The following is an 18,715-nucleotide window of genomic DNA, read 5'->3' on the forward strand; positions in this document are numbered from 1 at the left end:
AGCAGATAGAAAGTTTATGCAGTAGTCGATACACAATCAGGTGCATACGAGACTCCAGCACTGTTGTACCACCCTGCCGGTCCCAACCGCTGATCTTTTTATTGTCACTATACTGAAGGTTTTTCCAGAATGTCATGTAGTTGGAATTACACAGCTGGTTTGACTCCACATATTTGCTTGTTTTTGTAGTGTGACAGTACATGACTTTTTTTTTTTTTTTTTTTTTTGATGCAAAAGCAGAAGGCTTTATTTGTTCACCAGCGCGCTGGGGCCGGGGCCAGTTCCTCACGCAGGAGACTGGGCACACCGACCTTGAGTCCTTTTTTTTTTTTAGTACATGACTTTTTCTGTCTTTAAGATTTGTTTATTCAAAAGGCAAAGTGACAGAGAGGGGGAGAGAGTGAGTAAGAGGGAGAGAGAGAGAGAGAGATCTGGTTGTCTACCCACGTGCCTACAATGACTGGGTCTGGGCCAAGTCAAAGCTGGGAACCTTGGTGTCCCACATGGGTGGCAGGGACTCAAGTACTTGTTCCACCTTCCACTGCTTTCCATTAGCAGAGAGCTGGATTAGGAAGTGGTGTACCTAGGACTGAAACAGGTCCTCATATGGGATGCTGGAATTTCAGGTGGCAGCTTAACATGCTGCTCCAAAATTCTGGCTCTGATTCTTTTTTTTTTAATTTTAACTGCTAAATTATATTCTACTGTATGTATGTACCATAGTTTATCCATGCATTTATTGAAGGATATCTTGATTGCTTCTAAGTTTTGGCAATTAGGAAACAAGCTGTAATAAACATTATGAATGATGGGGCCAGTGCCATGGCATTGCTAAGGCTTAAATCTCCGCCTGTGGTGCCAGCATCTCATATGGGTGCCAATTTGAGTCCTGGCCATTCCACTTCTGATCTAGCTCTCTGCCTATGGCCTGAGAAAGCAGAAGATAACTCAAGTGCTTGGGCCTTGCACCCACGTGGTAAACCTAGAGGAAGCTCCTGGTTCCAGGCTCCTGACTGCAGATTGACTCAGCTCTGGTCATTGTAGCTATCTGAAAAGTAAACCGGTGGATGGAAGACTTGTCTGTTTCCCTTTCTCTCTCCTCCTCTCTCTGTAACTCTGTATGTCAAATAAAATAAACTCTTTATTATGAATGAATTTTTGTGTGGACTTTTTAAAAAAGTTCATTTGGGATACCAACGAGTACAATCACTGGTTCATGTGGTTAGAGTATTTAGTCTCTTTTTTAAAGATTTATTTTTATTTGAAAAGCAGATTATAGAGAGAAGGAAAGACAGAGAGAGGTATAACTTCCATTTGCTCGTTCACTCCCAAAATGGCCTCAACAGCCAGAGCTGAGCCAGTCTGAACCCAGGAGCCGGGAATTTCTTCTGGGTTTCCCACGTAGGTGCAGGGACCCTAGGCTTTGGGCCCTCCTGTGCTACCTTCCCAGTCCACAAATAGGGAACTGAATGGGAATTGGAGCAGCCAGGACTTAAACCGTTGCCCATGTGGGATGCCAGTGCTGCAGTCGTAAGATCAGCCTGATGAAGCACCACAGTGGCCCCAAACTGTTTAGCTTTTAAGATGCTGTCAAGAATGTCCTCCAAAATGGTTATACAACTTTGCATTCATATCAGTAGTGAGTTAGAATTCCTGTCAGCTCTGCCTTTTCATTGATAGTTGATATTTTCACTGTTTTATGTTTTAGTTATTCTTTATATGTATAGTTTTTTAAGATTTATGTATTTTTGTTTAAAGGCAGATTTACAGAGGAAAGGAGAGACAGAGTGAGAGAGATTTTCTGTCTGTTGATTCAGTCCTCAAATGGCCAGAATGACTGGAGCTAGGCTGGTCTGAAGCCAAGAGTCAGGAGCTTCTTCTGGGACTTTCACGTGGGTGCAGGGTCCCAAGAACTTGGGTCATCTTTTGCTGCTGTTCCTGGCACATTAGTAGGGAGCTGGATTGAAAGTGAAGTAGCTGGGACTCAAACTGACATGCAAAGATGCCAGTGCTGGCAGACCAAGGATTAGCTTACTATACCAGTGCGCCAGCTCTGTGTGTGTGTGTGTGTGTGTGTGTGTGTGTGTGTGTGTGTGTGTTTATTTGAGAATCAGACTTACAGAGAGGAGAGAAAGGGAGATTTTTCCATTTGCCTGATTCATTGCCTGGTGGTTGTACAGCCTTTTGGGCTGGGCCAAGCTAGGAGGCAAGAGCTTCATCTGAGTCTCCATGTGAATACAGGGGTCCAAGAATTTGAGCCATCTTCTGATGCTTTCCTAAGTGCATTGTTAGGGAGCTGGATTGGAAGGGAGCATCCAGGACTTAAAACAGGCATGCATATGGGATGTAGGCATTGCCCATGGCTGCTCAACTTGATGCACCACAGCAATAGCCCCCTGAATCTTGCTTTTTCAACTTGCCAGCTTATTTTGGAGATCAGTCTGTTCCAGTGCTTATACACACACCTAAATGTTCACATTTCAACAGCTAAATCGTATTTCATTGTGTAGTTAAATGAACATCTAATTAGTCATTCTCTTGCTGGCATTTAGGTTATTTCCAGTCAACCTCTGTCAACAGTCTGGCAATGAAATTCTCATATAATTTATATTCATGTGTACCTGTACATATATCTTAGGAAGACTTACTAGGAATAAGGTTGTACAATCAAAATTTGTCTAATGTGAATTTTGATAGCTTTTGGCGATTCCCCACCACCACCAAAGAAGTGGTCTAAATTGATACCCCCAACCAAAGAATTAGTATAAATTGACCATATTTAATGTACAACCTAAAGTTGCCCTAAGAGTCTACAGTGAAACTTTATGATTATACCACTTAAATATTTTTATCCTTTTGCCCTTGATGTTTTTTGTGCAAAATGATTTAGATTCTTCTGCTGTGTTTCAGACCTGTGGATATATGGGCTTTGGGGTGTATGATTATTGAGATGGCCACTGGGAATCCCCATCTGCCCAGCAGCTCTGATTTGGATTTACTTCATAAGATTGTTTCAAAAGTAGGTAGGTATTAGTGCAAAACACTGTTATTCCTCTACAATATTGCCAGGCCAATTCTTTTGTGGTTTCTAATTCAGCTTTTCTGTGTAAAAACAGGGAGGCATGTTCTTTTGATAGAAGGCAACAGATGGATGCCTTGGGCTGATAAAGAAGGGAAAAATTCTGTTTATGCAAATAATATTTTCTTTGCGGGATGCACATAACTAAACCATATGTTAATGGTTGATGCTAAAATTAGTACAGTAGGAATATAATTCAGTTTGTCTAAAAGATATCTGAAAAGTTAAGCTGCTATAGACACTGGTAACCTCTAAACAAGAACTTTTTAATAGTCATAGAGTTGAATAAAATACTAAAGCACTTGGAGGTAAAATATCAGTTATTTACTCAAACTACCCTCTTTTTGAAAGAACACAGTTGACAAATAGATAGCTTAGTCAAGAATATATTTGATTTGTTGGCATTATGGTGCCACATACTTAGCTACCACTTGAAATGCCAGTTGAAGTCTCAGCTGCTGTGCTTCCAATCCATGTTCTAACTGATGCATCTAGCAGGCAGCGCATCATGGCCAGTGCTTGGCCCTGCCACCCATGAGAGAGACCAGGACGGAGCTCCTAGCACCTGGCTTCAGCCTGGCTCGGGCAGGCTGCTAGAGAGTGAAGTAGTAGATGGAGGAAATCTACTGCCAAACCCCTATCACTCTGCCTTTCAAAGAAACCTTTTTAAAAGTAATAAATTTAATGTTTATTTCATGATCTACTTTGACTGCTAAGCATTCTAATGATTAGCCTTGCACATGATGTTATTTTTTTTTTTAGTATTTATGAGTGAGGATTTTGAGATACCCTGTGTGTGCCTGGGAAACTGCTCAGGATCGTATATCTATTAGATGACAAGGAAAATATTGTGAACAATTATAAAAAATAGCAAAATCTAAATGAGTGCTGATTTAAGATGCAGCCTCACTCTTGGTGCAGGCATGTAGCATAGTAATTCATTTGCTGGTCGGGATGCCCATGTCCCATTATCACAGTGTGTGGTTCAAGTCCTGGTGTTGTTTGCCACCCAGTTTCCTACTTATGTGTATCTTGAGAGATGATGACTAGTGAGAAACCCAGCTGGAGTTCTGAGTTGGTGACTTTGGCCCAGCCAAGGCCAATCTTTTGGGAACATTCAGAAAGTTAACCCACAAAAGAAAGATCTCTGTCTTTCTGCCTTTGAAATAAAATTGAAAATAAAAATTATTTTCTTTAAGGTGTCATAGTCTTTTTGTGTGTTTTCAAATTCTGGCTGTGTGTTGTTAAAAAGAGACAGCGATAATGAGGTTAGTTCTGTGATTTTACAGTTGGAGAAGCCCAGGCACACAAATGGGGAGTTATTCAGTGTCACAGGCCAAAACTGATGACGGAACATGTTTCTGCTTTCGTTTTTTAACATTTGTTTATAGGTATTTAAGAGAACAAGAGATTGAGGAAGAGACATAGGGAGGGAGAAAGGTGTTTCATCTGCTGGTTCATTCCCCAAATGCCTGCCATAGTCAGGGGTGGGCCAGGCCAAAGCCGGAAGTCAGAAACTCCATCTGGGTCTCTGGCATGGTCGCAGGGGCCCAGATTCTTGGAGCATCTTCTGCTGCTTTCCCAGGCAGTTGAGTGGAAAGGTGGATCAGAAACAGAGTAGCCAGAACTCAACTGATACCTGATGTGGGATGTGTTGCAGGTGGTGACTTAACTTGGCTGTGCCACAACACTGGCCCCTGAAACATGGTTTTTTCACCCCTTCGTATAGTTTTTTCTATTCTGCTACTAGTATGTGTCCTTGTTTCTTGTTTGCAATATATTTATTTCTTTTTAAAGAAAATGTTATTTGAAAGGCAGAGTCTCTCTCTCACACACACACACACACACACACATTTTCCATCCTCTGGTTCCTTTTCTAAATGGCTGCACTGATAGGGAGTGGGTCAGGCTGAAGCTGAAAGTCTGGAATTCTCCTTGATTTCCCATGTGGGTGGCAGGGATCCAAGTACTTGGGTCGTCTTACGCTTTCCTTTCCGAGGTAGGTGCCTTAGCAGAGCAGCTGGGACTCAAACAGGGACTCCGATATGGCATGCTAGAGTTGGAATCAGTGGTTTAACCTGCTGTTCTATAATGCTGGCCCAAGCAATATTTTAAATTCTAAAGAATTTAAATATTTTAGCTATTTTGAATAAGGCTTCATTCACACTCTTTTTGCTGATGAGAACTTTGTATTTAACACCATTTAAATACCAATAAGTAAATATCTAAAAATTAAAATCTGTGCTTCCTGATAGCATTACATGTCTTACAGTTTGGAAACAGAAAACAAACTTGGTTCTTTAGGATATTCTACTGCCTGTGTGCTGTCAACAGATTACTGGAGAACAGTTTTTATGTGTATTTTTAATATTCAGATTATTGTTCACCTTTTTAACACTGGCCACACACTGTAGCTGTGATTCTTTATTTCATTTTTATTTATTTGTTAGGATTAATTTATTTTATTTGAAAGAGTAATGGGGTTGGGGAGAGATTTCAGACACACCAGATGGCTGCAACAATCCGGACCTTGCCAAACTAAAGCCAGGACCCAGGAGCTTCATCTGGGTCTTGCAGTACGTTTCAGAGGCACGAGTTCTTGGGATATCTTCTGCTGCTTTTCTAGGTGCTAGTTAGCTAATTGTTTTATATTTTAGATATTTCTTCTCAGGCAGAAGGCAGAGAAAGAAAGAGCTCTGATCCACTTATCCACTTCCCAAATGTAAGGGTCCCTGACTGAGGCTGAAATTGGAGGTCAGAAACTCAGTCCAGGTTTATGACATGGGTAGCAGGTTTCTAACTAAATGAGCTATCACCTCTGCCTGCCAGGGTCTGTACCAGCAGGAAGCTGGGGTCAGGAGCTACACACGGGCTTCAGATTCAGCCTCTAGAGTGAGACGTCCGTGTCTTTGCCAGGGCTTAACTATAGGCTAAAAGCCATCTCTAGTCCCACTTCTTGGCACCTTCAAGTCTGTCTACATAGCAGTTTGATTATTTTGATTGCAGACTAACTACAATGTTTTGTTGTTGTTGTTGTATGTATTCTCTTTTCAGGCAATTTGACACCTCATTTGCAGAGTATCTTTTCTAAGAATCCTATTTTTGCTGGAGTAGTCCTTCCTCAAGTTCAACACCCAAAGAATGCAAGGAAAAAATACCCAAAACTTAATGGATTGCTGGCAGATATAGTTCATGTATGTTAAGGAATTAAGAACTTACATGTGAGAAGTTTGCATAAATTACAATATTATTTCAAAATATTACTTTAATGAAATTCTGTAAGAGTTCCTAAAGTAATATTATTATCTGTTGAAAGTTATACCTGTAATGCAGATAAATTAAAATTTATAGACTATTAAAATGGAAACATCTTGAGATATATTTATTATTTTCAGTTTATCCTAATCCTGCTAGTCATTAGGGATGAACTGACAATTCAAAGCACTTACTGTGTTTATCCTCAGCTTTTACTGTCTTCTCCAGCTAGATTAGAACTCTCTGTATTGTGGAATCCGAAGCCGTCCACAAGCCATTGGCAACTGGAATGTTAATTTTGGAAGACAAATCAGTTCCAAAATTTACCTTGAATTGTTGAAAGCATCTAGTCTTTTTTTTGTTGTTATTTTAAAATTTGATTTTTATTTAAAGGCGGTGTATCAACGTATTTTATACAGAATCCAAAATGTAAAATGTATTTACTGTGAAAAGTAAAATAGCTTTTCCTTCTTTTCTCTAACCAGTTTCTTTTCACAGGGAAAATTATGGTAATTTATTCCTTTTTTAAAAAAAGATATATTTATTTTTATTGGAAAGAGGTTTTCAGAGAAGGGAGAGAGAGATGTCTTCCATGTGCTGGTTTACTCCCCAAATGGTTGCAATAGCTAGAGATGAGCTGATCCAAAGTCAGGAGATTCCTCCAGATCTCCCATGTGGGTGCAGGTTCCTAAGACCTTGGACCATCCTCTGCTGCTTTCACAGGATATTGGCAGGGAGCTGGATTAGGAGTATAGCAGCTGAGACTTGAAAAAGCACCTGTACAAGATAGCAGCACAGCAGATGGCAGCTTACCTGCTGGACTGCAGTGCCACAGGTAATTTATTTCTAATGTAAAGCCTTTGAAAATAATTGTGGTTCCCTAAATGTCAGAATAAGTGTCACTATAGTACTTAAAGAATGGACTGTGAATCACAACAACTGTATTGAAAACTTGAATGTGGCACTAATTAATGTGTAGCTTTGGACAAATGGATTAATCTCTGTTGCTCAGTTTACTGGGTTTCAAAATGGCACCATACTTAGCTTCGGGGCTAGAGTATTTAGTAAGGTGATATCTGGGGCTGGCATTGTGTCCTAGGAAGTATGCTGCCTGTGATGCCAGCATCCCATGTGAACAAACAGTAGGTGTCCTGGCTGCTCCACTTCCAATCCAGCTCCCTGCTAATGTGCCTGGGAAAAGTAGCAGAGGATGGTTCAAGTACCCAGGCTTTAGTAACTCAATGTGGGAGACCTGGATAAGGCTTGTGACTCCTGGCTTTGCCTGGCTCAACACTGGTCTTTGTAGCCATCTGCGGAGTGAAGTTCCCATTCTATTTCTCCATGTGACTCTCATTTTCAAATAAATGATTCAATTAAGAGAGAGAGAGAGAGAATGAATGTTGGAAATGTGCTTAGCCCAGCGTCCTGAGTAACTGTCCAAAAATGTTAATTATTCTCACTTCTTTTTAGATAAAAAGCATTTTTGATAACATTTTAAAAGAGCAGCCAAGACTTGAATCAGAACTCCCACATAGGAGTGTTACAAAGCAGCCACAATGCTGCCCCCAAACTAGAATTTTAATCCTTATAACCCAGCTTCCTCCTAAAAATGCATGTGGAAATGCAGCAGATCTTGGCCCAAGTACATGGCTTCCTTGCAAGCCATGTTGGAAACCAGGACAGAGTTCCTGGCTCCTGGCCTTGCTTTGGCTAAGATCTAGCTGTTGAGGATATGTGGGGAGGAAACCAGCAGGTGAAAGACCTGTCTCTCCTTCTCTCTGACTTTAAAATAAGTAAATCTTGGGCCCGACACAATGGCTCAATTGACTAATCCTCTACCCTGCAAGAGCTAGGATCCCATAGAGGTGTCGGTTTAAGTCCCAGCTGCTCCACTTCTCGTTCAGCTCCCTGCTTATGGACTGGGAAAGCAGTTGAGGATGACCCAAAGGCTTGAGACCCTGCACCTGCATGGGAGACCTGGAAGAAACTCCTGGCTCCTACCTTCAGATCAGCTCAGCTTTGACTGTTGTGACCATGTGGGGAATGGATCAACAAATGGAAGATCTTTCTGTCTCTCCTCTATGTAATCTGCCTTTCCAATAAAAATAATAAATCTTAAATAAGTAAATTTCGGGTCTGGCATGGGCCTAGTGGCTGAAGATAACACAGGGCCTGGCATAGTAGCGTAGTGGCTAAAGTCCTCACCTTGCAAGTGCTGGGATCCCATATGGGCGCCAGTTCTAATCCCAGCTGCTCCACTTCCCATCCAGCTCCCTGCTTGTGGCCTGGGAAAGTAGTCAAGAACGACCCAAAGCCTTGGGACACCGCACCCGCATGGGAGACCTGGAAGAAGTTCTTGGCTCCTGGCTTTGGATCAGCGCAGCTCCAGCCATTGAGGTCACTTGGGGAGTGAATAATCAGATGAAAGATCTTCCTCTCTGTCTCCTCCTCTGTGTATCTGCCTTTCCAATAAAAATAAGTAACCTTTTTTTAAAAAATAAGTAAATCTTTAAGGAAAGGCTTGTGTATTTTAGTCTCAATAATCACAAACCATGACAGATTTGTAAAATACAAATGATTATCCATGAACTTTTGACCTCATAAGACTGATAAATCAATCAAAATACCAAATCCAGCCAACATAGATTGACCTCTGTTTTTGCTGGAGTCATAGCACCATTAGCTATAATAATAATGTAAATTCTTAGAAGAATAAATGATCAAAAGTTAGTGTCAGAAATTCTAACAATCTAATATCACTTGAGAAACTTTTTTTTAGCTCTGAGTAACTGATTCTTAATTTGTCAAACGAATGAAAAAAAATTTTGTTTAAAGTTAACTGATCATAAAACTAATTTCAAAATATTTTTCCAGGCTTGCTTGCAAATTGATCCTGCTGAGAGGATATCATCTACTGATCTTTTGCATCATGAATATTTTACTAGAGATGGATTTATTGAAAAGTAAGCATTTTGAATCAATGTGATGTTTTTAGCATTTTGTTTTATGAAATTCTGTTAGGAAGAGAATTGCTTCTTAGGTTAATGTGAATAGCATAAATATTTAGCAAAATTGTGCTTTTTTATCAAGCACTAAGTAATTAGATAATATGGTAGATTTATAGGTATCACAGATGAAAACTGATAATAAAAGTAGTAACTAATATTCACTACATTGTTATAATATCCTTGACAATGTGCTTGGCTCTATATGTACTGAAATTTCAATGTCATCTTAGACCATCGGTAATGTTAAGTAAGCAATACTTTTAGCTTTATTCCTATTAGGCCAATGACTCAAAGGATATAGTTCATTTATGTCTCTTCTGTAGGAGTTCTATATAATATATTTGCAAAGTCAAATTTTTGAAAGATGCCAGTAATCAAATTTTAATAGATAAATGTTATGCTGTCTTACAATTTTCTGCCTCTCTAAATAAAGAATATTGGTTGATACTGCTTATTTTATTAGATTTATACCAGAACTGAAAGCTAAGTTACTACAAGAGGCAAGAGTCAACTCATTCATAAAACCAAAGACATACTATAAAGAAAATGAATTTAAAGAAGATGAAAGCAAACCAATGTTTACCAATACATTGCTAAGTAGTTCTGTTTTGAAAAGGGTAAGGATTTTTGTTTTTACATCTCTGCATTTAATTGTATTATAGTTAGCTTTGTAAAGACAAAAATAATTTCTAATGGCTAAGATTTTGAATGTATCTATCCCAGGAAATGGAAAGAGAAAAAAAACCCAAGGATGTCAAAGTCAGAGTTATTAAAGTTAAAGGAGGAAAAGTAGATCTTTCAGAACCAAAAAAGACAGAGCATGAAGTTGGAAGTTGTCAGCAGAAAGCACTTGAAGGTGCTCATGCTGTGGCTGAAGACAGCAGACCTGCAGTCATGGAACCCCCAAGCTGTGTCAATCCGAGCACCAATTCTAATATCATGAGAGACGATCTGCCTTCTGGAAGCTGTATGACAATGCCACCCATCAACCTAACTTCCAGTAATTTGATGACTACAACTCTCAATTCTAATTTCTCCCACCCCAGTTCAAGGTGAGATTTAACAGAGCACAGACCTAAGCCATGTGGTATTCCTCATAATGATTGTTATGATTTGGACAATAGTTTGGGTGTCCCCCAAAGGTTCGTGTATATGGGGGCCTGGGCTCTATAGTCCTGTGTTAATAGTTAGTGAATTAATGGTAATGACTCATTGAAAACTTGATCTAATTATGCCATCTAGGAAGTAGGCCGTTTGGGTCATTGAGGTATGTCTTAGAAGGTGGTTCCTTGGGGGCCGGAACAATGGCTCTACTTGCTAATCTTTTATCTCCAAGTACCAGGATCTCATATGGATTCATGCCCTGGTTGTTCCACTTCCCATCCAGCTCCCTGCTTGTGGCTTGGAAAAGTACTAGAGGATAGCCCGAGGTCTTGGGACCCTAAACCCATATGGGAGACCTGGAAGAAGCTCCTAGCTCCTGATTTTGGGTTGACCCAGCTCCAGCTGCTGCAGTCAGTTGGGGAGTGAGCCCTCTGTCTCTCCTCTCTGTAAAATCTGTGTTCCCAATAAATCTTTTTCTTAAAAAAAAAAAAGATTTATTTATTTGAAAAGCAGAATTACAGAGGAAGAGATGGAGAGATGCAAAGAGAGAGAAAAGAGAGATCTTCCATCTGTTGGTTTACCCCCCAAATGGCAAATATCTTTTCTTTTTTTTTTTTCTTAATGATTTTTTCAATTACTGCAAAGGCAGATATACAGAGAGGAGGAGAGACAGAGAGGAAGATCATCCCTCCAATGGTTCACTCCCCAAGCAGCCACAACGGTTGGAGCTGAGCCAATCTAAAGCCAGAAGCCAGGAGTCTCTTCCAGGTCTCCCACGTGGGTGCAGGGTCCCAAGGCTTTGGGCCGTCCTCAACTGCTTTCCCAAGCCACAGGCAAGGAGCTGGATGAGAAGCAGGGCTGCCAGGATTAGAACTGGTGCCCATATGGGATCCCAGCGTGTTCAAGGTGAGGACTTTAACCGCAACGCTATTACGCCGGGCCCTCTTTTCTTTTTAAAGTATTCAGCCTCAGTTTTTTGTTATAGAAACACAAAACAGAATGAATCTCCAGGGCATGGGCAAAAACTTAGGTCACATCATTGTGTTTCTCTTTAAAAAGAATGACACTTTTCTAAGAGAGTTTTAAAAAAAGTTGTTTCAAAAAGATACTATTAGTGAAAAATTAAACATCAGTATTGCTAAGAAAGGTTAATTTCTTTTACAACATTCAAAAGAAGTCTTCAGCAAATGATCTGTTACATAAATAAAACATACCTTTTTCAAGTTTAGTTTACAGACACTATGAATGTGATTTATATATATATCCTTGAGTCACCTTTTTATTACCTTAACTAAAATATCTGAGAGAGGCTTTTTGGGCAGGAGGGTGGTTTACTCCTGTAGTCTGCCATCTGATGGAGGGTGGTAATGGCTGCCCATGTGCAGAGGAAAGGTCACAACACAGTGAGCGAGCAAGCAGAGAGAGGCTATGCACAGCTCAGCTCTTATAGCCAGCCTTCTCCCTCTCTCTCTCAAAGACTTATTGATTTTTTTTGGAAAGACAGATTTATGGAGAGACAGAGAGATAGAAAGATCTTCCATCTGCTGGTCCATTCCCAAAATGACAGCAACAGCTGGAACTGAGCTGATCTGAAGCCTGGAGTTCCTTCCAGTTCCCCTGTGTTGGTGCAGGGTCCTGAGGCTTTGAGGCAAGGCTTTCCGCCATCCTCTGTTGCTTTCACAAGCCACAACAGGGAGCTGGAGGTGGAGCAGCTGGGATACAAACCAGTACTCATATGGGACCCGGATGCTTGAAGGGGGAGGATTAACTAATTGAGCCATTGCCACAGGACCTAATAAATAAATATTTTAAAAAGGCGGGGAGGGAGGAGACATTGATGAGAAGTGATTTGTCTGACTCTGACTGGAGAGTCCAGCAGCACAGCGGTTGTGTGAAGGGCCTCTTGCTGCCTCACAGCATGCCAGAGACGCAAATAGGGAACCAGTTTTATGCTAAGTTGGTACATGCTAGTAAGGAAGCATGGATCCAGGGCAGTGCCAGGCTCACTTATGACAACTTTCTTTCTTGGTAATTTTCTTGGAAGTTTGTATTTATTTATTTGAAAGAGTGACACAAAGAGGTAGAGACAGAAAGATCACAATAGCTGGAGCTGGGTCAGGAGCCAGAAATTCTATCCAGATTTTCCACAGGGGCTCAAGTACCCAAGCCGTCATCCACTGTTTTCTCATGCATTAGTGGAGAGATGGATGTAAAGTGGAGCATTTAGGGCGTCCACACACTACCACAGAATGCTGGCCCCCTCTTAGTATTTCTTAAGAGAGTGAAAACACATTCCCAAGAGAAAAACGTGAGTTTTTTTTGCTTGTCTGTCTGTTTTTAAGATTTTTATATTTTTATTGGAAAGGCAGATTGACAGAGAGAAGAAAAAAGAGAAAGAGCTTCCATCCACTGGTCCACTCCCCAAATGTAGTAACAGCTGGAACTGAGCTGATCTGAAGCTAATAGCCAGGCATTCCTTCCAGTTCTCCTGTGTTGGTGCAGGGTCCCGAGGCTTTGTGCTGCCATCAACTGCTTTTATAGTCTTTAACCAGAGAGCTGGATGGGAAGTGGAACATCTGGGACATGAACAGGCATCCATATGGAATGTTGGTACTTTAAGTGGAGGATTAGCTACTGAGCCATGCTGGGGTCCTTTACCTCCCTCCCCACCCACCACTGTGAGTTGTCCTTAAAGACCAAATCACCTCCCCTAAGTCCCCAACCCTTCTAACTTTTGCCACCTCTCAACATTGTCATTAGTAGAGACCAAGATTCTAGCACACCAACCTTTTGGAAAGAAACATATCAAAACCATAGCATTTGGTACAATAAAGTGAACTTTATTTTTGTTTTGTAGCAAATTCTCTTAATGGAGAAAGGATATAAAACAATTTTTTTCTTTATAGTTAAGTGGCTTGTCAAGTTCAAATATTCTATTGAACCAGTTTTGCATTTAGCCTCTGAAAGAGTTTGAAAAGCAGTGCACTTAATATGAGTCCACGTAATCATAAGCGGTGTGACGTCTGATGAGGATTTGTCTAGCAAGGAATTTGGATCAAGGCTCAGTGTAGAGACAACTGTGAATCTAGGTGAGGAAACTGCGTTCACTAGCCCAAGCAGATTCCAGCAGTCAGGTTTGGGCTGCAGAGGTGGGCCAGTGTCCTGATCTTTGTCAGTCCAGAGGTAGAGCACGCTGCACCATGCAGTCATGCTGATACCAGTAATTGTGGTAAGTGGATCTTGAACAGCAAGCTCCTAAACTGGGAAACCCAGTGCTTAGGAGATCCAGCTTCAGAAAATGCATAAGGGAACCAGTTTTGCAGCAGGAGTGATTCCATCAGAGGACTGTCACCACTATGTTAGCCGGGTGATACTTCTCTCCCTATGGGCCTATTTTGCCCCCTTGGAGCACTTGAGGGCTGAACTTTGCATTTTGGTGCTCACTGTTCAAACAGTAAGTTTTCATGCTGTAACTTACTTGTTATTGCAGATAAAACAAAGGCACTGTGGGGGAGTTCTGATAATTTCTCATTCATTTTTGAATAACAGGTTAGCTGAAAGAGCAAAAAGGAGACGCACTTCCTTACAGTATGTTGGACAAGCTGTGTCTGACAACAGGCAGGAGGATGGAGGTCCTGTGCAAGTAAGGCAAGAAGCTAGTTGTTCCAAGGGGGCCTCCCTTTCTCTTTTTTCAACCTTTGGGGGCTCTAACACTTTAAAAATTTTGCTTTAAATTTTGTTTGTTTGATTTACAGATAAGCTATCATTTCCTTAGAGCTTTCACAGTTTTAGTAAATTTATGTTTTCTTATTTATGCACTTTTAAAAAGATTTATTTTTATTTGAACGAGTTACAAAGAGAAGGAGAAATGAAGAGACAGAGATCTTCTATCCTCTGGTTTACTCCCCACATATCCACAACAGCAAGAGCTGAGCTGATCTGAAACCAGGAACTACGAGCTTGCTGTGTATCTCCCACGTGGGTGCAGGGTCCCAAGGCCTAGGACCGTCTACCACTGCTTTCCCAGGCTGTAAGCAGGGCGCTGGATGAGAAATGGAATAGCCAGGACACAGGCCAGTGCCTATGTCGGATGCCAGCACCACATGTGGGGATTTAGTCTATCTTGCCATGGTGCTGATCCCTTATCCATGCACTTAATGTATGACTTGTTCTTAAGGTTCCTACTCTGAAAATTCACAGGAGGGGCAGGTGGTTGTACAGCACGTGAAGCTGCCATGTGGAACACCTGTATCCTGCATATGAGTGTCAGTTTGAGACCTGGCTCCTCTGCTTCTCATCCAGCGCTCTGCTCATGAGCTCAGGAGGCAATAGATGATGGACCAAGTGTTTGGGTTCTTGCTACCTACATTGAAAATTATGATGGATCTCCTGACTTTGGCCTTGGTCCACCCCTGGCTGTTGCAGGATTTGGAGAAGGAACCGGTGGATGGAAGAATTTTATCTCTCTGTCTTACTGGCTTTCAAATACATACATACATATATACATACATAAATAAAAAGATCTTTTCAAGACATAAGAACGTATGGATTTCTACTTCCAAAAAATGTTTTTCTTAGTAGATTGATCAAAAGCACTTGCCAAAGAAACACAACTTAATTTTTCAGCAGAGAAAAAAATAATAATCAGTGTTGCTTTATTTCCCTATTTTCTTTCTTTCTTTCTTTTTCTAACAAAGGAAAATAGTTTTATTTCACATTGAATGTGTTATTTATAGTGGAATATTGAAGGCATCTGGTGTGGTAGTTAAATGTTTGGTATTGGTTGGGTCAACAACATCTCGTATTATACTGCCTGGGTTCAAGTTCCAGCTCTACTCTAGATTCCAGTATCCTACTAATAAATACACTGGGAGGTAACATGGTTCTTGGGAGGCTTCAGATTCTTGGGTCCTTATTTCCCGCCCATGTGGAAAATCTATATTGAGTGTCTACCTCTCAACTTGGCTTGTTCCCTATCTCCTATCTCTCTGCTCTTCAAAAAAAATATTTTTAATTAAAAACAGTAAAAACCTATCTAAGAACAAGTGATTGAGTAAGAAAGTTAAGGTAAGACTGGCATTGTGGCACAGCTAACAGCCACCTTTTGGAGCACTGGTTTGAGTCCCAATTTATTCTACTTCCGGTCTGGCTCCCTGCTGATACACTCCCTGGGAAAGCAGCAGAAGATGGCCCAAGTGCTTGGACACCTGCCATCCATGTGGTAGACCCAGATGGAGTTCCTCACTTCTGGCTTTGTCCTGGCCCATTCCTGGCTGTTCTAGTCATTTGGGGGAGTAAGCCAGCATATGGCAGATCTTTCTTTGTCTCTCCCTCTCCCTATGTCACACTGCCATTCAAATACATAAATCTAAGTGTGTGTGTATATGTGTGTGTGTGTGTGTGTATATGTGTGTGTGTGTGTGTGTGTGTGTGTGTGTGAGAAAGAACATTAGTCATAGCCTTACAATGGGACACCATACATTACATTGTGGAAGTACTCATTGACTATGAAATATTTTTATGTCCTGTTGTGAAGAGAGCAAAAATAGATAATACCAAAGATTTTACAGATGCTGGGTACACAAATAGGATGTTGTTATTGGTTTTGTGTTTTTTTTTCTCAATGACTGTAAAACATGTCATTCTATAATAGAAAAATAAGTTGCTAGTAAAATTAACTGAAACATTTGGTTCAGGGTGTAGTAAATGTAGCGAAGATTAAAAGCTAAGGGACAGATGTTTGTCCTAGCCTTTGTGATACCACTTTGGATACCTGATTCCCAAAACTGAATGCCTGGACTTGACTTTGTTCCTGATTCCAGCTTACTGCTACTATACATCCTGTAAGGCAGGGGTAATACCTCAAGGATTTGGGTCCCTGCACCCCACAAAGGAGACCAGAATTGAGATCCTGGCTCCCCGGCTTCAATCTGGCATACCTGTGACTTTTATGGGTATTTGAGGAGGAAATTAACAGATGGGAGAGTTCTGTCTGTTTGCTCTCTTACTTGCTCTCTCTGTAAGACTTTCAAGCAAATAAGCTTTTTTATTATTTCAAAGTTAAGATTATAGCTTTCTATTTTATTTTTTATTAAAATAAATTTTATAGCTATCTTCTGTTATCCAAATGGTAGGCAGTTGTGGAGTTAGTCTTCTACAGATAGTCACGCACATGTTTCTTCAAACTAACTCTTGTCTGTTTGTTTATTTAGAGCCAAATAGAGAAGAATGTATTTAAGGGTCAAAGTGGCCAGATGGCAATTGGAAACAAAAGGAAGGTGAATTTTTCCAGGTCTGACAGAAAGGAATTTCATTTCCCAGAATTGCCTTTCACAGTACAGTCTAAGGATATGAAAGGAATGGAAGGTACATATATTTTACATAGTTTTACAAATCTCCGGATGATATAAATTTACAGTATATCTTGGGGCTGGTGCTGTGGCATAACAAATCGCCACATGAGGCACAAGTATTCCACATGGGCACCAGTTTGAGTCCTTGCTGCTCCATCTCCAATCCATTTCACTGCTAATGTCCCTGGAAAACAGCAGAGGATGGTCCAAGCACTTGGGCCCCTGCAACAACATGAGACCTAGATGAAGCTTCTGGCTCCTGGCTCCTGGCTTTAGCCTGGCCCAGCTCCTGCCATTGCAGTCATTGGGGATGGAAGTTATCTCTCTTCTCTATCCATATATCATCTCTCTGTAACTCTGAATTTCAAATAAGTAAACTAAATCTTTAAAAAATAATTTTAAAATAACTTGTAAGTGTAATGGAGCTAAAGTATAGTGAAGTGCTGAGAGAAAGATTTTCAATGCATGAGGTTTTCTTCCCCTTGTCAAGCAGGGAGTGGAATTTAGAGGAAATAATTTTGAAGGGGGTTTAAGCCAGCCTTAAGAGGGTAGGTTTTTAATTTGTTTAGTGTTGTTAGGAGGACAGTGAGGAAGGTGGTTTTGGCTGCATACCCTATCTGGAGTCACTTCCCTTTGTAATCCTCCTGGAGCAGCTGTACAACCAAGGGAAGGAATGTTAGCTGTGCTTCAGGCACCCAAGGATTCAGGAGCTTAAGATTTATTACTCTACAGTTTATCTTAAAGTGACGTTATTTTATGGCCTTGAGTAAATGTTTCTTTGAAGAATAGTGACATCTTGTGAAAAGTTAATATAATAGCAAGAGTATATTTTTTTTGAAGATTTATTTATTTTCATTGGAAAGGCAGATCTGTAGAGAGAAGGAGAGACAGAAAGATCTTTCATCCATGGGTTTACTCCCCAAGTAGCTGCAGTGGCTGGAACTAAACTGATCTAAAGCCAGGAACCAGAGCCTCTTCCAGGTCTCCCAGTTGGGTGCCGGGTCCCAAGGCTTTAGGCCTTCCTCTGCTGCGTTCCCAGTCCACAAGCAGGGAGCTGGATGGGAAGTGGAGCAGGCAGGACATGAACCAGTACCCATGTGGTATCTTGGTGCTTGAGGGGGAGGATTAGCCAATTGAGCCATTGCTGTGGGTCTCCCATGTGGGTGGCTGACGGCCAAGGACTTGGGCTGTCACCTGCTGCTTTCCACGGGGTACTTGAACAGAAAACCGGGCTCAAGAGTGAAGCTGATGAGGGCTGCCCAAGGAGCACCCTTACTGCTGCACCACTTGTCTGTTCACATGTCTCCTTTAAATACTGATAGACTTTCTTTGACGTTATCAGGTGAATAATTGTGACTTCAGTGGACGTCATAATCTTTTGAAATTCTTGAAAGTAAAATTTCAAGCTAGGAATAACAAATTATCATTATTTTATATATTTTGCAAAAGTTAAACAGATAAAAATGCTGAAGAAGGATTCAAAGAAAACAGATTTGTCTAAAATACAAACTTCACATCGACCAAAATCAGGAAAAACAAGAGGTAACACTTGCTTTTGTTTCATAGTGTTTTTAAGAAATGTTGCTTAGAGTTTTTCTCAGTGTATACATTTAGTTGTTACTGTTGAAAAACTGATAAAAACATGAACATTTGCAATCCTTGGACTCTGGAAACATATCAGTATCTTCAAAAATAACCAGTTATTAACATTTTTTAGAAGTACTTCTTGGGGCAGTGAGTGCCAGCTCTTATTTGAATGTTGAGCTATGTCCCCAGGAGAAGTAGTATCTCTGCTATGTGTATTGTCAAGCATCAGGCAGGTAAACCCTGCCGGTGAGAACAAACGTGGTGTGGTATGATTGACCTCCCCAGCAGCACATTGGAACTTGTAGCATTCTCCTTCCTTGTTCTCTCTC

At 40.8% G+C, this 18,715-nt stretch overlaps 1 protein-coding gene across 6 annotated transcripts in view; it reads left to right on the plus strand.

The window, feature by feature from the left end:
- CDKL3 (cyclin dependent kinase like 3) overlaps positions 1-18,715 on the plus strand; it is a 40,310-nt gene that overhangs the window by 17,934 nt on the left and 3,661 nt on the right. For 3 of the 6 annotated variants that reach the window (XM_036497078.2, XM_058677211.1, XM_058677210.1), the window contains exons 5-12: positions 2,911-3,023; positions 6,134-6,273; positions 9,209-9,297; positions 9,806-9,959; positions 10,066-10,394; positions 13,996-14,089; positions 16,659-16,812; positions 18,249-18,341. In XM_036497078.2, coding sequence (XP_036352971.2) covers positions 2,911-3,023; positions 6,134-6,273; positions 9,209-9,297; positions 9,806-9,959; positions 10,066-10,394; positions 13,996-14,089; positions 16,659-16,812; positions 18,249-18,341 — 1,166 coding nt within the window. Of the gene's footprint in view, positions 1-2,910; positions 3,024-6,133; positions 6,274-9,208; positions 9,298-9,805; positions 9,960-10,065; positions 10,399-13,995; positions 14,090-16,658; positions 16,813-18,141; positions 18,342-18,715 lie in introns of those variants that run through there. The other 3 variants (XM_058677213.1, XR_004996590.2, XM_058677214.1) reach the window with 3 other exon arrangements.

The sequence above is a fragment of the Ochotona princeps genome, chromosome 19 (assembly GCF_030435755.1).
Source record: "Ochotona princeps isolate mOchPri1 chromosome 19, mOchPri1.hap1, whole genome shotgun sequence".
In the NCBI taxonomy this organism is placed as follows: Eukaryota; Metazoa; Chordata; class Mammalia; order Lagomorpha; family Ochotonidae; genus Ochotona; species Ochotona princeps.